We start from the raw sequence: 20,999 nt of genomic DNA on the forward strand, positions 1-20,999 counted from the left end.
AGATCTAGACAGACCAATCCCAGCACAGCCTGGATTGATTACAAGAAAGCCCATGGCTCAGTGCCACACACATGGATCTTTGAGTGCCTGGTGCTATACAAAGTCAACAGGACACTAAGGACCTTCCTCAAGAATTCCTTGGGACTGTGGCAGACAACACTGGAAGTCAACTCAAAACAGCTCACACAAGTGGCCATCAAGTGTGGAGTTTTCCACCCCACGTCCAACACCCAGAGACTGTAAACCAGCTAGAAAGAGGGTGAGCGGGGTCTGGTGAGTGCCAAAGCCACTGTCCTGAATGAAACCCAGAGCATCCAGGAGTACATCAGTAAGATGGACCCAAAGATGAGCTGCTGAGAGAAGGCCTGAGCCAGCAGCAGACATCGGAGGAAGTTCAAGCAGAGGAAGTGCCATGGCAAGACAAGACCTGCATGGAATGTACCATCAACAGACACCTGAGGTGGCTGACACTGGGAAATCCTACCAGTGGCTGGAAAGGGCTGGACTAAAAGTCAGAATCAGGCCACTGATCACAGCAGCACAAGAACAGGCACTAAGCCCCAGATCCATGGAAGCAGGGGTCTACCACATTAGACAGAACCCAAAGTGCAGACTGTGCAGAGGCCTCAGAGACAGTCCAACACATAGTGGCAGGTGTAAGATGCAGGCTAGAACAGCATATACTGAATAGCTCAGCCAAGTAGCTGGCATTGTGTACAGGAACACTTGCACAGAGTATGGGCTAGACCCTCCCAAGTCCAGATGGAAGATTCCACAGAAGGCTGTGGAGAATAACAGGCCTAAGGTCCTGTGGGACTTCCAGATCCAGATGGACAGGCAGGTACTGGCCAATCAACCAGACATTGTGGTAATAGACAAGGACCAGAAGACAGCAGTGGTGATAGATATAGCAGTGCCAAGTGACAGCAACATCAGGAAGAAGGAGTATGAGGAGCTGAAGAAGTACCAGGGCCTGAAGGAGGAACTAGAGAGGATGTGGAAAGCAGAGGCCAAAGCAGTCCCAGTGGTTGTAGGAGCACTCGGGGCTGTGATTCCTAAGTTGGGAGAGTGGCTCCAACAGATCCCAGGTACAACATCAGAGCTCTCCATCCAGAAGAGTGCAGTGCTAGGAACAGCTAAGATACTGCGCAGAACCCTCAAAATCCCAGGCCTCTGATAGAGGACCTGAGATTGAGGAAGACACATACCACCCATAGGGGTGAGAGGGGATTTTTTTATATATATAATTTTTATTAAGAATGTTTATATAAGTAAAATACAAATATGAAGGAAAAATATGAAAGAAAGAAAAATGCAGGCAGGCAGGCAGCCAGGAAGCAAGGAAGGAAAGAAGGCAAAACAGAAGAAGAAAGAAAGTTAAAGAAGCAAGAATCAGTAAAAATAAGCGACTTCCAATCTTCTTTTCAACATGTTGTAAACAAACCCATTATTCCTGTTCCCTCTTGGTATTACAAAGATTCCTTCAGCCCCTTATTTAGTCCTTTTTCAATCATCAGATCCGCAAATCACCACTTCACTGTTTTCCATTTTCAGTAAAAAGTTTCCACTCTTTAATAAAAGTATTTATTGTTTCATCCCTGACAAAGCAAGCCAGCTTTGGCGTTTCTGTCAATTCTGACATCTTCACAATATATTCCTCTATTGTGGGAGTTTCAGAATTCCTCCATCACTGTGCATATAATTTCCCTGACTTCTTTTTGAAGCACAATCACAGCTTCCAATCATACTTTCTTGTTGGAACCTTGAATACATTGCCTGAGGATCCCAAGATGATAGTTTCATTCATGGAATTAAGAATTGCAAAGTTGACAGGGACCCCCTGGGGCATCTTCTCCAACTGCATCATCACAGGTGCAAAAAGCATATTCCACTTTGGATGTGGTGAAAAATAAAGTCAGAGGTCACAAAATCAATGGTACTTAATGTACTGTTGTTTAACTGCAGTTCAAGTAGCCCTGAACTTTAAGCAAAACTGCCAAAGAATCCAGGTTATAAGTGAACAAATGATTTAAAAAGTGTAATGTTAAATTTCCTGTAAATATGTAATATATTTATTTTCTGCTACAGGTCTCTTTACTGGAGGAAAAACTTACAAAATACTGTAAACTAAATTATAAAGTTAAAATATCTCCTGGACAAGTTCATGGCTTTGCTCAGTGTAAGCCTGAGGACATGAAGCCTGAAGATATGCCATATCTTCAATTTCTTTCAATCCAAGAAAGAATGGATTTAATACACTGGCTGAATAGATACATTATGTTTTGAAGCAACATATTCCATTTTATTCCCCTAACCTCAACAACAAAATGCCCTTTCTTTGTTTCAAAACACTTACTGTAAAGATCGTGGGGTTACCTATTAGGCTCTGAAGAAGGGAAAATGCATTTGAAAGATATGACAATATTAAACATTGAATATTTGTCATTAATAGTTAGAGGTCAGGCTCAGGCAACAAGCGAGTCAGTAAATTCCTGTTGCAACCAATGGATCAACATTTGGTTCGTCCGAAAAAGCAGATCCTGCACTTGCAGAAAAACATTGGCAGGAAAAACATATCATTAATACATTAATTGTATTACTCCATTATTCCTCCTGAAAATTATACATACCTGATGATCTCTCAATTCTTCTTGGCTTTCCTACATTATATACCACATCATCTTTCTGTAAATATATTGAATGTTCAGCATTTCAACATTAATGATACATTTAGTTTTGGACATTAGTTCTATTACTACTATAACATCTGGGCTGCAAACATCCGTTAGCTTCCTGTGTCTCTTTGCTTGTGTTTGTCCAGATTTCTGCAGCTCAAATCTGGTAGTTCTAGTTCTATTTTCCTCTTTAAAATTGTAGACATCACCTTGAAGACCCATGCTTTGCCCCAAAAATCATGCCTAAGTCCAGTTTTGGTGTCACTGATCATGGGAAAGATAATTATTTATCCTTGATCCAAAATAATAGCAATGCATTCAAAGTTGGAGTCTGTCTCAAATTAAATTTTGTCTAATTCCAAGGCAACATCAATAATACAATCCGAGAGTTTTGAAATTTAATTACTTTCTCACACTGATTTTGAGAAAGTATTTTCTCACTGCCGGGCAGATGGAAGCATATGCTGCTGCGAATGGTGAAAGATCATGAAACGTATGATACCAGCAGACACAGGTGAGATATGATCTGACAGCCCATCAATGTAATTTATTAAATCAAGTTCTGCTCTTTCATTTACTATTCTTTAAAAACAAATACTATGCCACTTGTTTGCAATGTGTTAAGCAGATTATAAGGAAAATTATAAGAAAACACTTCATAGCATCAATGATGTGTGAATAGTCGATGTAGCAACTAAACTAGATGTAAAAATAGTCTGAATAGCCCGCCTCCAGCAATTTGTCTTCAGAAAAGCAAATATATGCATTCTCATATTCCTGGTTGGCAGTTTGTATACATTCCAAGATATTCCTTACCTGTCTAATTCCAGTGGGATTATCTTACGGTTTCCAAGAAGCTCTCTTAATCAGCCATGCTTTCTGGAGCCAGACTAGCCTCTGTGCACCAGAGGACAAATAATTCAATGGCTTTGAAGTCGGTTTTCACTTTCTAGTATCGTACTCCAAGATGTTCTCAGCTACTGCGGCTTTGATATACCCTTCCCTCTGGCTAGCCAGGCAAGAAGCAGCAGCAGCAGCAGCAGCAGCAGCAGCAGCAGCAGCAGCAGCAGCAGCAGCAGCAGCAACCGTCTGTTTCAGCTCCTCTGTGGTTCTGCTGGTAGCCATGGCAGTTTGTAACACTGAAAGAGAAGGTGGCCGATTACACAGAAAGGAAAAGGGCTCCCTTCTTAAGACCCATCCTTTATATATTGTACACCAATCTGCCATCCTTTCTGGATTGGAACAGAAAGGCAGCACAAAATTGCAGATGCACAGAGATGCTTTAATCGGTGAGCCCACCATGGATCCACGTGTACTCCTTTCCACGCAGCCGTTCAAAGTATATTATACAAAGGAGAATTCAGTTATTTCTGACTCCATTTATAGCAGATAAACAGTTTGCACAATATATATGTGTGTGTGTGTGTTATATATATATATATATATATATATATATATATATATTGTGCAAACTGTTTATTTTCTGTATCTTGGAGACCTCATGAATTCACATTCAAAACTAGTTTTTAAAAATAGATCGATTTGCAAAAAAGGAAGAAGGGAAAAGGTAGTCATTTCTCTCTATGTTAAAGATGTCAACTAAACTTTGAGCCAGACAGTGGTGTCTGAAATTAAGAGAGATGAAAACATGCACAGGTAAACATTGACCCTGTGCAAAGGCCCTGTTGACTTCGACCAGGAGCTGAGAGTCCAAGAGGGGCTCCAAACTGCACACTAGTCTTGCATGGGGAAGTCCAACCCATTAAAGACTAAACATGGAGCCAGGGCAATGAAACAAACGAAGCCACTGGGTTTTGCCAGGACTGAGCCTCAGTCTGTTCTTCCCTGTCCAGGCCCACATAGCCTCCAGGCACTGGATCAGGGCAGTGTCACTTGGTCAGTCCAGGTTTGAGATTGGTTGTCATCAGCATATTGATGAACCCTGACCCCAGTGACGGATGTTCTCACCCAGAACTTTCATGCAGAGTGAGAGTTAAGCCCTGTGGCACCCCATAAGTGAAGGCCATGGTTGCAACCTCTCATTCTGTCAACATCAGTTGAAACTAGCCACAAAGGAGGAAAACCACTGCAAAATTGTGATATCATAATAGGAATAATAAGTTGGAATGACAAATTAACAAAAAATTCCGTCTTACCTGAAACATCCAATGCCAGTTCAGACAGAGAAAGGAGAACCACTGCAAAACAGCACCTCCAACTGCAAGCCCCTGAAGCCAGCCCAGTAGCATACCGTGTGTGATGGTACTGAAAGCTGCTGAGAGACCAAGGAGCACCAGGATGGACATATCACCCTCTTCCCAGCTGTTCCACGGGTCATCAACAAATGCAGCCAACTTGATTTACTTTTTACAGATGTAAGGTTTCATGATGTTTAATCCAAAAAAAAAAAAAACTGGCAGGAATTCTACCTTTAAAATTTGCATCATTCTATAATAAATCTTCCAAAATTGTTGAACATCGCCACCACATGTAGAAGAATTATCTAAACTGATGATTGCATTTCCAACTATGTTTAGAAAATGAGTTATTTAGTTTATGAGTTCTCCAAAATTCATTATATAAACATTGTTGACACAGTTTAATGCAGTTGCTTACTTTTTAAGCTTTCATTCTGTCACACTGAGTAACTCTTATTCATTCTCTCTTCACCCCTTCATGGAGTATAAGTTTTTAACTATCTATAATGCTACTGTAAGAATTAAAAAGAGCAGCACGTGCAGGATTTGAGATTAAATCCTTACTTAGGACAGAATCAAAAGAGGCTTCTTCTGAGTGGCTGTCCACCTCTCTTATCTGGAGGGATTACTCTGTGATGGATGTCCTGAAGAAGGATTTGTTCCCGATAATACATCCTTTCAGAATGAAGCAGCTCCATGCTAAGGTTTTGCCACCAAGGGCAACCCACTGGAGTAGATATTACCATGACCTAGTTTCCAAGTTGTAAAGGCACAAATCGTGAGCTGTAGGCCAGATTTGGAAAGAAGAGCCCTTAGATGCTTTGCTAGATGGACCTCAGATCAAGCATTGAAGCTGCAATATCCAAAGCAAGATTCATATATATTTACTGTATATATAAGGTTTGGAGAATTTTTGAAACATCTTCAAAACTCTTCTCACAATACTCAGCAATGTTTCATCCCAAAACTGTGATTGCTCCCCAAAAGCTGGGATGAGGAATAAAGAAGTTAGTGATACAAAAACAGGTGAAACATGCATGATAGCCTGGAGGAAAACCATGGAGGAGGATTTCTTGAAATCCTTCCCACTTTGGGGCTGAGTTACTCTTTGTCAACCTTTGAGCCCTTTTATAATAAGCAAATTATTTTGCCTGATTTTTCAGTGGAGCTGCACCAAGCATAGTGAAAGAAGTTGCAGCATTCACCAGCAGCCAAGCAGACTGTCTTAGAAAGACAATTTCCAGCATACTGAAATTGAACTCCGCATCCAGGTATGTTAGAATCAAATATGTTACGTCAAACTGTTCTCTGGAGAGAGGTTAACTGGGTAGCCGAAATGCTGATGCAGTGCCTGACAATTGGAAGGATGCCTTTCTTATTCTGCCACATTGAAGAAAAGGTCACAAGACTACATGGGAATTAGTTTCTTAAGGATAACCGGCAAGGGGTTTGGCAGAGTTCGGATCAAAAAGGCATGGGAGGTGACAATGAGAAAAATTGGGAAGTGCAATACAGCTTTATGCTAGGCAGGGAGGGTGCAGATTAGATTTGCTCTTCAGGAGGTCATAACCAAATGTACAAAAGGGAGAAAGAAAGTTTATTGTGAGTTGGAGGCATATTATAGCTTCAGTTATGGAATGTTTTGCACAGATACAGTGAAGGTTGGCTGCTGAATGCAGTAAGGGTGGAATGTGAGTAAGGCATATGTGAGATAAATGGAATGCTTAACACATGGTTCAATATTGAGGAGGGATTAAAACTAAAGGGTGTAATGTTCCCTTGATTCTATAATGTATTTATGGATAACCATATAAGAATGCTTATTTTGACAGAGGTGTGTTAACTGAAGATACAAATACTTCGGATATAGATGATGCCTTGTAGCTGGGGAAGAGAAATTCCAAATTGTTTGCAGTGAGTGTTAGATAAAGTGCGTGATACAATGAGGACTATGGACTTGAAATATAATATTACAAAGATCAAGGAAGTGTGAGACAGGAATAATAGAAAGAACAATCGCAGGATACATAGAACTGGTGAACATTAGAGCAAGAAGACAACCCTTTGAACCTCGATAGAATGCCTCCTAAAGATGGGGAAATGGACAAAGAAATTTTGAAATGTGCAAATCCTGCTAGAAAGATAATTGATTGTATGTGGTTGCAAGAATGAATGCTTGTCAAAAGAAGTGAAAATGGGTGAGTATATGAGTGTGCTCCTTCCTACTTTGTATTATAAGGGACAGCTGGGTGTGTAGAGAAATGGTATGTTGAATGCAGTGGGAATGGAGTGCTGAAGAAGCAAGCAGACGTGATCAAACAAGAGGAAAGTGGGTCAGCACTAAATGCATGAAGACTGAATATGGATTGATGAAAAAGTGAGCGAACCATTCCAAAGAAGTACACAGAGATGGTTTGAACATGAGGAGAGGACAAATAAGAATCAAACTTCCAAACAAACATAGAAGGGAAAAGTGAATGGGTGGAGAAGGGGAGGACTGAGAATGTGGGGGCTGTATGGAATTGATGAGATCCTCAGAAAGAGGCATGAGAAGTTTAAAGAATAAAAGGCAATGGAGGGACATGGTAGAAGCAAGGATAGTTTGCAAGGGTAAAAGCATAGAGAGGTATAGTGAATGATGTTGGCATTAAGCAGTTTTAGCTTTCTTAAAAAAACCTCATGTCTTTAATTTAATTGGTTTGCTTATTTCTTATTCCTTTTCTGTACTTTGCATAATGTTGCTTCTCCTCAAAGAGAATAACATGGTATGTGTATATACATGAGATCCTGTATGGGGTTGGGATATTACATGCCATTCTCCCCTTCATGAATATATTGAAGTGAAATCTATTAGTAAAGATGCTCCTAGGGATGCTACACCACACAAGGAGAAAATAAAGAGATGTGCAGAAGGAACAAATGGCTCAATGAATCAAAGTGGAAACGTTGAATTGGAGACGTTTGCTTGCATGTAACTAACGTAGTTGTATTTGCATTTAGAAGAACAATGATGGGTGATTTATTCTGGCATCTACAATGAAGAAATTATGTTCAGACCAGTTTGCACTGCATACTGGAAAGATAAGATAAAAGGATTCATCAATTCTTGTGAATGTATGTGTTCTTCTTTTTATGGAGATTTCAGGTTTTAATTGGCATTTATGGAATTAATTAAACCCATCTTAAAATATGGGCTTTTTACTCTCTAAATTCTGTGAAAGGAATATTCATATGGTAAGTCAGATATAGTGCTTAATTAAAGTGTCAATCATTTGGGGAAATGATTGTGCGGTGGTTACACTGTTCTAAATGGGAATTCAGGAAACCAAAAAAACAAATCTTTCATTCAAATGGAGGATGTCACAAGAATGAAAATTTGAGGGGCAGTGAATATGAAGGAGCAATGAAATAGGAATAGCTAATTAGGAGGAAAGAAATACTTGACTTCAAGGTTGCATTGTCTGTGTAGAGCAGGGAGCCTGTGGCATGCCTCCTGGAGCCACCCATTTTCAATAATGATCACCAGTCTCCAGCCTTCTCTTTTTAGAGAAGATTATTGGCCAGCTGGTGGGAATCTAGCTGCAGAGGGCCCCAGGAAAGAAGATAATCAAGTCACTTTCTAGACAGGATTCAGGCCTGGGCTATGACTGTAACTATACTGCCCTTTATTGATTTATGGTCAAAAATTAAAAAATTAAGGGAAAAAGTAATAATAAAACAATAAAACAAATGCATACACAGCAAAATAAGGAGTATGGTGAAGGGAGATTGGAGAAGATGATCCAGTATCCACACTGTACTAGGCTAAGCCCAGAACCGTCTAATGGCGAGAGTGATTGAGCAGAATTTGGCAGCATTGCTGGAAATCTTCAATTCAAAGTCTGAAAGTAGGAGACAAACCATTTCAATTTCTGGCCAACTGATCCAGCCAGTAAAAAGCAGATATATAAGGGCTGCACACTAATTCTCATGAAGAGGGCCATGGAGTAAAATGTAAGCAACCTACTCAATAGTGGACTTTGAGCAAATATAAAAACACTCCAAATAGGGGGATATTGTTAAATTTTCCCTCTGTCAGCAGACATGGTGAGGAATTAGGTTTTGCTAGGGTGAATCTCTTCCATGTATGACAGAAGGGATGTTATGAAGGTGAACAAAAGAGTTGTAAAGGAGATCCTTGAAGAAATAAGGAGGGCTCTATTATTCAGATCATCCTGATGAAAGATTCTTTGTCGAACTACTTGGAGAGTTCTATTAGGGCCAAGTGATACTAAAACGGAGTAGAGAAGCTGGAGAAAGAAAGATCTTAACATTTTTTCCAAGAGGAAACAAAGTTGTCAACAATGATAAATGAGACCAGTGATGGGTCCCCAAAGGGCTGAATTAGCCAGTGCTGTTGGTGACAACTTTTCAAAGAAGCAGGTGAGGTAGAATGGGGGATTCATAATAAAATTCTAAATAATTTGATTGAATAGTTTTGAGATGGGAAGTGTTGCAATAAGGGTGGAATTGGGTGCCAAACAGCAAAAGACCTCATCCGTTAGCATTACATAATTTAATAGCAACTGAGAATGAGATATTTCTGTTAAGCTGGAGGATATAATGAATGCATTGGTAGCCTTTTGGGCCTGAAGAATGTTGGAGAAAAACCTGGAAGAGGGAACTCCTGAATTTCCATCCCCTTCGTGACTTACCATTATTTTCTCCCTTCTCAAGATGAAGTTCACTTTGCCTACTCAAGCAGGACACTAGGGTACTTTAGTTGCCAAAATGTATTACAGGTTTGCAAAGCCAGATCAAGCAAACATAGACATGTTCAGCAACATTTCATGGGCAAGATCCCTGAACAAAGGCAAATCAAATAGCCACTAATGTGTAGGAATATGATTGTTTACAAAGAAAACCCAAAGACTAAGTAAGTGGGTCTGACTTGTGCTGTGCAAAACTTTCCACTAGGTCTAACATTCAAGCCTACGTCTTCTTGCATCTGACTCTGAGAGTCTAATACAATGAAGAAACTACTCCCTCTTGAACCCTACTTGCTAGCTAAATAGTTCCTACTACAGTTTGTTCTCTATGTGCAGGAGCTCCAGACTAAAATGCTTATTAATATTAAAATTGGTGAAGTTCTTCCACAGCAGAACCTCCATGAGTCTGACATGTCTGGCAAGTGGACCCCTAGATATTTCAAGGTCTTCACACTCTCAGTTGGAACAGGTGATGGTCCGTTTACGCTAAGAGGGTCTCTCAGTAGAAAGGAGCACATTGTTTTACAGTCGTTTAAGCTATGCAGGGATGATCACATTTCGCTCTCTCGCTCTCTCCTATATACAGTTTGGTCATGTAACATAAAGCTTCACAAAACTCTGCTTACAGTGATACCTCTAGTTACGAACTTAATCTGTTCCGTGACTCTGGTCGCAACTTGAGTTGGTCGCAACTCGAGGTAAATTTTCCCATAAGGTTCAGTGTAAATACGGTTAATCCGTTCCACCCTCCGAATTTGGTCGCACCATGAGGCAAATTTCCCCATAAGGTTCAATGTAAATACGGCTAATCCGCCCTCCGAATTTGGTTGCACCACGAGGCAAATTTCCCCCATAAGGTTCAATGTAAATACATACAGTTAAACAGTTCTGAAACATATGCATTTTATTTTTAAACCACAAAAACATGAAAAAAAAAGTACAGTACAGCACAGTATGAAGAGGGAGAATGGGGTGGGGAGGCAGTTATTGTTTGGAGGGAGAGTCCCCCTCCAAAGGGACATCGGAGAGATCTCCTTCAGGGGTTTCCTCTCTTCTTTGCCTCTTAGCTGCAGGCTCAGTTCTGGGGAAAAACCTGTCTAAAGTCAGTTGTTTTTTGCTGAGCGACGTACCCTTCCGCCTTCACGAAGTCCTCAAATTCTTTCTTGTAGGCTTCTGCAGCAGCCTTGTCAGAACTGGAAGCCTCACCATGTCTTGCCACACTGTGGATGCCACTTCTCTTGCGGAATTTCTCAAACCAGCTTCTGCTGGCTTTAAATTCCTCACTTTCTGTGCTGGTAGAGGGGTTTGTCCGCAGTAAATCACTGTGCAGTTTCCTGGCATTTTCACAGATGATAGCTTCACTCACGCTATCACCTGCCAGCTGTTTCTCATTCAGCCACACTAACAACAGCTTTTCCACCTCTTCCAGCACTTGTGTCCTCTTCCTCGTTAAGATCGTTACTCCTTTTGCCACATCAGCTCCTCTGATGGCATCTTTATTCTTCAAAATAGTTGAGATGGTCGACTTTGCCATCTTGTACTCCGAGGCCAGATCAGTCACATGAATATCACGATCATACTTTTCTATAATGTCCTTCTTAAGTTCGATCGTCACTTTTTTCTTCAAAGCCTTATTCTTGCCAAGCCTGCTCTGCATTTTCTTTGGAGCCATGCTGACAAGCACACCAAAAACCTTCCAAATGCCGCAAAACACACCACAAGCCTCACCAAACGTCTCCTTGCTACCACGATCTCGCCCACAGGAAGCCGCGACCGCGTGGCAGCAGGGCAAATGGCCGCGGATCCGGTTCGTAGCTCGAGGCGGAGTTTGCATGTCGAGGTAAATTTTTGGGGCTGGAGCTGTCCGTATCTCGAAAAATTCGTAAGGAGGGGCATTCGTAACTCGAGGTACCATTGTACTTCTATCTGTATTTCTAACAAATAAAGCTTTTCTTTTTTAAATTCTTACCCCGATTGTGGCATTCATACTCTTCATGTTGTTCACACAATATCCAGAAAGGACAAATCTTGATCTCTCTCTGTGACTCCAAGATGATACTAAGACCCAATGGAAAAATAAATCCTGGTCTTAGGAAAAAGAATACATGCAGAAACATACTACTCAAAGAAAGTAGGGGTAAGTCAGATGGGGGAGGGAACAAAACATGAGCAAAATAGAAAACAAGAAAGAAACAAGTAATGCTCTGTTCAGTGAAATTAGTGCTGCTATGCAAATCCAGTCAAAGCCTCCAAGTGACTCCCTAAATATCCTAATAACCCCATTATCAAAACCTTGCACTGAACTGACTAGAAAACTGATTTGCTCATTTCTGCGTGAAAAATTAAGACATGTTCATTCTCCTTTGTGGACAGCATACTTTCGGTTGCAGGCGTCTTATTATGGAAAATACATGTCTTTTTGTGGTCGTAAGGATGTGTAGTAGTTTTGTAATGTAGAAAAGCATGAATGTAACTTTGTGGTCAACACCCATGAAGCATGTTATTTCCTTTTAAAGGTTTGGATGTCTAATCCTAAATACATTATCTATTAAATTATTGGTAAATTATTTTAACAATCAATCTCAGTGCTTATATGTGTAGTTCCATTTTTAAATCTGTAAGTTACGGAGTAGGCATGTACCCTATCACCTGCAGTAATAGGATGTGCAGACACACCAAGGAATTGTCTCCAAGATGTGTTAAACTTAGCATTACATTCTACAGATGGCAGAGAAGCCTAAATTTTGTCCATGCGACCTTGGAGATAAGTTTGACTATCAACCTCTTGGGTGTGAAGTGTCCATCGAGCATATTAATGCCTACGTGATGAAGCCTCCTGTTCAGACCGACACAGCTGTGCTTGTGATTCATGACATATTTGGATGGCAACTCCCAAATATCAGATATATTGCTGATTTGGTTGCTTCCAATGGATACATGTAAGGAATGGATTTTATTTTTCTCTATCATACTCTTCTCTCTTTTGTATAGCATGGCTTTGAGCTCAAGGTGCCTTCTAATCAATTCATTTCAATCTACTTTGCATGTCCAAGCTTATATACCTAATGGGATTAAGATATATATAAGATAATCATAACATAGCATATGAAATACAACAAAATAACAATGATTTGTATATTAATTTACCTGGTGGTTAATTATTAGCTTTATAAAATAAAACCTATCAAGAAATGAACAATAATCCACAGTGATTGACTATCCGTTATCAATTCAGTAAATTAATAACTCTTATTTAGGAATATTTATATGCAAAGGCAATACTATAACTGACTATTTAGGATATGAATTCACATGGGCATTTAGAAGTAGGTAGCTACATATATCCAGTCTGTCATTTGATTTATGTTGGTTATGTTCCCCCAGGAGACCTTTGGCACAGCTTCCCACATCAGGAAATGTTCTCTTGCTATGCGCTGTAGTGAAATCCCCAGAGTGTTTGCACTTACGTAGGATAGTTATGCAATTTGTGGACATGCCTCAGCATTCATCCAGATCAACCACTCCGCAAAGCATGTATTTTAAATTAATGCCAATAAAATAGCTTCTGCTTGTAGCATATTGTGAATGTATCCTTTCTATCCTGATTGCACTACATTTTTCCTATTTATCCAGTTTAACAACTCCATTGTTTAAGACATGTTATTGTTTCTTTCTCCCATAGAATTTTTGTAAGGGTGAGGGAATTATCTATATTATAGGTGACTGTTAAATAAACAAGGTTTTAATAAATTATTTTGTATTTGTTCTGTGTGCAGTGCAATTTGTCCAGACTTTTTTAAGGGACAAGAACCTTGGAAACCATCTGATGATTGGTCTAAATTAAATGACTGGCTAAAAACACGAGATCCCAAGCATATAGACAGGTAAGATTTTACCTTGAAGGGTATTTACTCTTTCTTCTGTACGTATTTCAGATTGATGAGTGACTAATCAGTTTAAATGACGTATATCAAGGAAGGATTTACAAATAGATATTTTAATCAAATTTTATTATTTCTTTAGGAGAAAGCTACAAATTGTATAAACCTTCCCATTTGCTGTCAAAGCAGCCTAATGCTACCTATTGCCCTAATGATTACGCTACAAGCCAACCCTTTTGCTGATTGCAACCATTCAGTTATCATCCAGTGTAGGTTATATAGGGGAGTGGTAAGCAGCTGAGCCCCACTTGATTCTAAATAATATATTATATCCCATTACTGAAACCGTTTAATTGCTTAAAAAAAAATCCTCTTCACATCCTGCTGATTTTAATATATCTTAGCTAGTATCCCCCACACGTTTTTCAGCACATTTATTTGTTTATTTATATTTCAAATTTAGTCACTGCGCATCTCACTCAAGAGCAACTCCGGGTGGTTTACAGTAAAACAAGAGTAAATATTAAAGTACATTTAAAATACAATAAAAAACTATATTCATACATAAATAATGTCTTCCAAGATACTGATGGTAAATAAAGATTAACCTACGAGACCATCAAGATGCCAGTTGGTCAGCCTTCTTTTCGCCCCACAGCAGTTGGCAGAGCCAGGTCTTCTTCACCCCTTTCCAGAAGGCTGGGGAATGTGCTGAAAAAAAGTGTTTAGTAGAAGTGGCTAAGGTGCTGGCCTGGAAACCAGGAGACTGCCAGTTCTAGGCTTTCCTTAGGTACAAAAGTTGGCTGGATGACTTTGGGTCAGTCACTCTCTCTCAGCCCAAACCACCTCAGAGGGTTGTTGTGGGGAAAATAAGTGGCAGGAGTATTAGGTATGTTTGCTACCTTCAGTTAAAATATATATACATGCACACACACACAGAGACACACAGACACACATAAAAGGCAAGATCATCATCATCATCATCATCATGCCACATGATTGGATAATCAAGTGCCTAGAAATAACAGGAATCAGTAGAAACATCAGAAGCTTTGTGCAAAGATCGATGGCACATGGAAGACACAGTTGCTGGTCCATGGTGGACTGGGAGAGGTTAACTTCAAGAGACGAATCTTTCAGGGAGACTCACTATCACCACTACTGTTTGTCATTGCATTGATTCCTCTGTCAACAATACTGAACAAGTCAGGCCATGGCTATCAAACATCAAAAACATCTGCCAGGCTATCCCACCTCCTTTACATGGACGATCTGAAGCTGTATGGAAAAACACAATCTTTAATACAACTGCTGCTCAACACTGTCTGCATATACACCCAAGATACTGCAATGGAGTTTGGACTGGACAAATGTGCACCCTTACCATCAACAGGGGAAAAATAGAGAAAACTGAAGGAATGAAGATGCCGTATGGAAATAACATCAAGAGTCTGGTGAAGAAAATCGCGACAAATACCTGGGCATTCTTCAAGCTGACAACATCAAGCACACTGAAGTCAAAAAGAAGGTTAGTAGTGAATACATCATGAGAGTGAAGATTTTAAAGTCTAAACTCAGTAGAGGAAATACAATCAAGGTACTTAACATCTGGGCAATCTCAGTCATTAAATACACAGCTGGAATAGTGGACTGGGCTCAAGTAGAACCTGAAGCCCTGGATAGCAAGACCAGAAAAATAATGACAATGAATCATGCCCTTCATCCATGCAGTGACGTTGACAGACTCTACTTATCAAGGAGCATAGGTGGGTGTGGAATGTTGCAAGTACACCAGACAGTTGAAGAAGAAAAATGGGCATTGGAAGAATATCTGAAGGACACTGAAGAAGATGCACTGAAGCTAGTACACCATGAAGGCTTACTGAATTCCAAAGAGACCAAACTGGCCTACAAGAAAGACCAAATGAAGAATAGGAAAGAGACATGGCAAGGCAAAGTATTACATGGACAGTACACAAAAAACATAGCAGGCAAAGCAGATAACAACAAGACTTGGCAATGGCTAAGAGCAGGAAAGTTGAAGAAAGAGACAGAGGAGCTCATTCTGGCTGCACAAGATCAAACCTTAAGCACAAAGCCAGAACTGAGAAGACAGCAACAGACAGCAAATGCCTCCTCTGCAAAGAAGCTGAAGAAAGAGTGGGCCACCTAGTTAGCTGTTGCAAGAAGATTGCATAGACTGACTACAAACAACGGCATGACAAAGTAGCAAGCAAGAACTGGTGGGACCACAAAACAGATGAAGTAATAGAAAATGAAGAAGCTAAAGTGCTCTGGGACTTTAGAATTCAAACAGACAAGCACCTGCCACACAACACCCCAGACTTAACAGTTGTTGATAAGAAAGACAAAAAAGTCTGGATAGTGGACATTGCAATGCCTGGAGACAGCAGAAGAGAAGAGAAGGAACTGGAGAAAATCACAGAATACAAAGACCTGGAAATAGAATGGCTGTGGCAAAAGTAAGCAAAGATAGTACCAATAGTAATAGGTATCCTGAGTAGAATCCCAAAACCCCCGGAGTACCACTTGAAGACCATCGGCATTGACAAAATCACCATCAGTCAATTGCAAAAGGCAGCTTTACTCGGAACAGCTTACATCCTGCGATGATACCTTTAACACCATCAAACAATAACATCTGCCGATCCCATGTCCTTGGTAAGGACTAGATAGGTGGATGAATATGGCAAATCCAGTCTAAACATCTGGCTGACTGTGTGACCAACATTAATAATGTCTTGTATTATCCTAGTTCTCTAGAATCTTAATGGTTTGGTTTCTGTGCTGGTTTTGGGAATGAGACAGCCTTGGCCACTATGAAGGATTAACTACTGTCATTGTTTGAAATGCATAATTAAAGGACTTAGCAGTGTTCATTATGTTTTCAGTATTATGATAAGAATTTTCCTATGCTATTTCTGCACTTTTCTTTCTTTCCTTTGTTCTATGTGTGAACCAGACTTATTCCCGGAGATACTTATCTGTTCTGGAGTTGTTTCTAGCTATATTCTAGTTCATACTGTGTAATGGTAGGTGGGAATGACCTTGGGGTATTGGGCCAAGAAATGCTGCCTAGGGAACGGTCAGATGAGAGACAGCATAGCCCACAGCTGGATAGTGGGCAGGGCAAGAGGCTCAGAAGGGACCCTCCCTAGTTTCTTGGGCTGGATGGGAGAATTGTACTTTCAGAGTTGCAAGATTCTGTTAATGTGGCTTTACAATAAAGTAATATTAGCTTGTCTGGTTGTGTTTCCTCTCTGCTCTACTTAGTAAGGCTGACATACTGTAAGTGCGATTTAACCTTCATTTTCACTGGCAAAACAATGTGCCTGACAGCTTTGCCACTGACTGTTATGGAAGTTTCCAGTACTCATTGCAGGTCTATTAAGCCTCAGCTGCCCATTCACCCCATTTCACTACGTGTCCTTCACTGAATCTAGAGCAGCACTTAGCAAAGGATGTTGTGCTCGAGAAAAAGGATGTAAAAGGTACACACTTTGTAATTCCTCGTCCTTTTTGCAGCCTTCCCAGAAGCTGTTCTATGTGGCTGACAAGGCAGGACAAAAGAATTGGAGGGGAAGGGGGAACCACCAAAGATTGCCTCCCAGCCTCCTTTACCCTGTACTACTCCAAATCCTGGGGATTTTGGTGACTAGAAGGAGCTCTTCCATTCATGGAGTGGCCATCCTGGGTCCAACTCCGTGTGCTTTATGTGTTTCCCTCCTCTCAGGATTACTAGTTTGCTGGTTGATTTCTTTGCTCACTTACTTTTTTGTGTCTTAGGGAAACCGATGTGGTCTTGAAATATTTGAGGGAAGAATGTAATGTGAAGAAGATAGGTGTCATTGGATTTTGTTGGGGCGGAGCCGCTGTACATCATCTGATGTTGAAATATTGCATATTTAGCGCAGGCGTATCCATCTACGGTATGTGTTTAATGCAATGGAGTCTGTGCAGATTATAATTTTCAAGGGAATTATAGATAATAGAAAAAAGGTGATGCAAGTAGGTTGGGATATGTTTGGCTGAAAAAGAATCTCATCCTTTAGGGAATATAGCCATTCCCACTCTAGGATTTTTGGGACTTATAGGATGATTCAGCCATCACTTTAGTAATAAATCATTAAAGAAAGAGGTGTTGTACTACCATAGGAATGGCTATCTGGTGCACCAAGCCACTGTAAATAATTAGCATGGAAATGTGCCATATCCTGTTAATTTAAAATGCAGAAATTAGGGGCAGAGTGAAGGTCTTTGTTCACAGGGGGCACATTTCACATTGTAAGGCAGGCGGCAATTGAATATCAGTGACTAGACTCTTCCTGTCCTGCTTCTTACTCTGACAGAGACATTTCTCTCACCTGGACTAATGGACCATTCTTGGTATGATCTTTCAAGGCTCTTCTTATATTCATATAGATAATTTACTTTTCAAGTCCATTTGTCTATAAAAGATTTAGTTGAAACAAATACTGTAAATGGGTAATTTGGAGGTAATATCTCTGAATTTGAACTGTTTGCATAAGAGAAAAGGGGGTTTTATGCTGCACTCAGTACTAACATCTTTGGTTTTAATATAGCTTTTTGTCAAATATATTTTAGGAGTTATCACATTAATGGAGAACAATTTCAACCTGAATAATCCCACATTTTTCATTGTTGCAGAGAAGGATGAGTTCATTCCTCTTGACCAAGTAAGATATTGTTTCTGGATGCTGAGTTTTAGAACCACATCCACATAATGTAAAAGTAGTATGACAATGGATTGGATTGTATCAGTGGGAATTGGTTTACAATTCTTCCTTTTATGGATTCCTGGCTATTCTGGGTGGGTAGAGTTGAGGATTCTTTCAGATACATGAAGGATACAAAACATGCCTAAACATAACATAATTGTCTATGTTCAAGCAATTTTGTCTTTTTAAAAAGGGACTGGAATTAGACATTGTTCTGTAGAAGACTGTCTTGGAACTCAGAGACTAACCCTGTGAGAATCTGCTTCACGAGAGGGAAATGTTGCTTTGTGAATTCAGAAACAATAATCGTGGGTTTAATGTGAGAAGGCCAAGTAAGCCATTCTGGCAATCCTACTGCAAGTCTTAAAATGGCATTGTGAATCATAACAGGAGTTTTCATATTATTAAACTAGAGAACACTAAAAATTAGTATAGGACCAAACTGAGTTGGTTGAGCTTAGCTGGGCATATCAGAAAGTGATTGTGCAACTGCACTGGCATATTTGACCAGGATACCTGGTCAGGTTCCTGGGACTCTGGCTACAGTCTCAGCTCTTTAGCTACAGCCTCTTTGTGTGGTCATGTAAACCCATGGTAATTATCAAATGCTTATAGTTCATCGAAAAGGGTGCTATAGAATTTATGAGGCCCAGGATTCTCCATACTGAATTGCAATAAAGTTATATATTTAATTACTATACAGATAGGGATATCACAGGAAATATATAGGCTGAGGACATAAGTGTCTCAACTCCCAACGAGATGAGAGAAGATAAGGGGGCTCTGGATACCACAAGAGATGAAAATAGTCCCACAGCAATAATAAAAGGGTGTTTTCTGTTATAGGTTATTGAGCTAACTAGGAAGCTGGAAGTGGAATGCAAAGTTGATTTTGAAGTGAAAATATATCCTGGGCAGACTCATGGCTTTGTACATCGCAAGAGAGAAGACATTAATCCTCAAGATAAACCTTACATTGAAGAAGCAAGGAAGGACATGCTGTGTTGGCTGCGCAAATATATCTAGCAATCTGTGCAATCTATGAAAATATCAGAGAGAGAGAGAGAGAGAGAGAAAGATTTCATTAGTGGAAAAAAAAGAATGCAAGACATAAGCTTTGATTACTTAAATGCATAATTTTCTCTGCTATGAGCAAATGTATATAGCAATAAGGAGGCTCAGCTGCTGCTCGGAACAATCTCTTCCCCCAGACCGCATACCCACCAGCATCGGACTAGGAATGGAAACGTGGTTCTTTGTTCTGACACGCAAACTTGTTTATTCCTTCCTTTCCAGTACCAGACTCTCTCCCAAACCTCAAAAGCATTATGATGGTGCTTTTCAGGAAAGAAGTGACGTTTTGTCTGTGTTTGTTGCAGGGGAAGACTTATTAGCTATTTCCCTCTCTGGAAATATGATGCCTGCCAGGTTATGAGACAGACTTTCACAGCAAATAGCAAATTGCATTGCAGTTAAAAAAAAGTAGGTGAAGTAGTAAAGTATCAGTACTCAGTCACTCGACTGTGAGAAAGTAGTGAAAGTAGTCTTCTCTAAGCCCAACCCAAGAAATACATCCAATTTTTGAACAAGAGGGAACTGGGGCTGGCGCCCTATAAGTCTTTTCTATTCCAGCATTCCTAATTCTTAGGTATTTCCCTGTCTGGAAATATAATACCTGCCAATTTATGAGACAGGCTTTCACAGCAAAAAGCAAACTGCGTTGCAGTTAAAAAAAAAAAAAAAGTAGGTAATATAGTAAAATATCAGTACTCAGTCACTCGATTGTGTCAGTTGGACAATTTCAGTGTTTTAGTGCTTGGACTTCTATTTGGGCTGAAAAGATTTTAGAGTACTTAACGTTCCAGATTATTATTAACTGGATCCCTTAAATAGTGATAGAAAAGAAAAGAAAATGGTTTGACTGGAGCACTTAAACACTGAAACTCCTTATGGCCAGCAGTTTCTAATGTATTTTCTGCTCAGGTCTACATTCTCTTGCCTTGACAAATCTGCCTATGTGACAAGAGAGCTCCTTGTGTGTGTGTAGGGAACACTTTTTGCCCAGAGAAGGCAGGCAGGTAAGGCTTCCAGGGAGGGCTCCACATGATCCCTGGCCAGAACAGGGCAAAATACTAGCTTTTTCCTTACCAGCCCATCCAGACCTATAGTAGTTGAAGCCACTCTGATTACCAAATGACTAGGCTGGTTTGTTTCCCAAGTGAGTTAATAATTGTAACAGTTGATGAGGAAGTGACAATGGAGATGGCTGACAATCCCCATCATAATCCAGGCAGCTAAAATTTGAGATTAAAGGTCTTTATATTAGAAGTATCCTTGAAATATGTAAACTTTGAGGGTACTTAGTGTCCACTGTGCTGATGACTGAAAGACAGTCTCCTGTGATTACAAAGCAACTCTTCTTGGTCTTCAAATCAGCAAATAAACCAAATATGGTTGGCAACTTTGGTCATGGTTAGGGGATATCACCTGACCTACAGTGGCCAATCAGTATCCTAAGGTCTCCCCATCATTATCCCATATCAGCAGTGTTGGAAGGAAGGACACACGCTGAATCCCCAACCTGGGGACAAGTTTAAGAATTGTTATGGCTTAAGAAAATGGGTCCTGGGTCTCCGCTGCAAGGGAATGGCTTTAATCTGAATGTTTTTCAGAATGTTCTTCAGAGTGAGAAGACATTCTCAAAGAAAATAAAACAGAGCTCTTTGCGTTATCTATG

At 40.1% G+C, this 20,999-nt stretch overlaps 1 protein-coding gene across 2 annotated transcripts; it reads left to right on the forward strand.

Annotated features, from left to right (window-relative positions):
• The first annotated feature begins 6,039 nt into the window (after positions 1 to 6,039).
• On the forward strand, positions 6,040 to 20,993 carry LOC103061480 (carboxymethylenebutenolidase homolog). 2 transcript variants are annotated; one of them, XM_088131483.1, is made up of 6 exons: positions 6,040 to 6,144; positions 12,346 to 12,560; positions 13,398 to 13,505; positions 17,310 to 17,452; positions 18,129 to 18,220; positions 19,109 to 20,993. In XM_088131483.1, exons 2-6 carry the CDS (start codon positions 12,346 to 12,348, stop codon positions 19,286 to 19,288), a joined length of 738 nt encoding a protein of 245 aa, XP_087987609.1. In that variant the 5' UTR covers positions 6,040 to 6,144; the 3' UTR covers positions 19,289 to 20,993. The 2 variants fall into 2 exon arrangements, with proteins under 2 accessions (XP_087987609.1, XP_087987608.1); XM_088131482.1 differs by lacking the exon at positions 6,040 to 6,144 and adding an exon at positions 7,124 to 7,250.
• The last annotated feature ends 6 nt before the right edge of the window (positions 20,994 to 20,999 follow it).

The sequence above is a fragment of the Python bivittatus genome, unplaced genomic scaffold, assembly GCF_059951505.1.
Source record: "Python bivittatus isolate LINGU-HERP-01145 unplaced genomic scaffold, Pbiv_v1 ctg000960_np1212, whole genome shotgun sequence".
Lineage (NCBI taxonomy): Eukaryota > Metazoa > Chordata > Lepidosauria > Squamata > Pythonidae > Python > Python bivittatus.

Coding starts and splice junctions, on each gene's coding strand:
- LOC103061480 (XM_088131483.1), top strand. CDS start 12,346: ATGGCAGAGAAGCCTAAATTTTGTCCATGCGACCTTGGAGATAAGTTT. Junction 12,561..13,397: donor GTTGCTTCCAATGGATACAT/GTAAGGAATGGA, acceptor TTCTGTGTGCAG/TGCAATTTGTCCAGACTTTT. Junction 13,506..17,309: donor GATCCCAAGCATATAGACAG/GTAAGATTTTAC, acceptor TTTGTGTCTTAG/GGAAACCGATGTGGTCTTGA.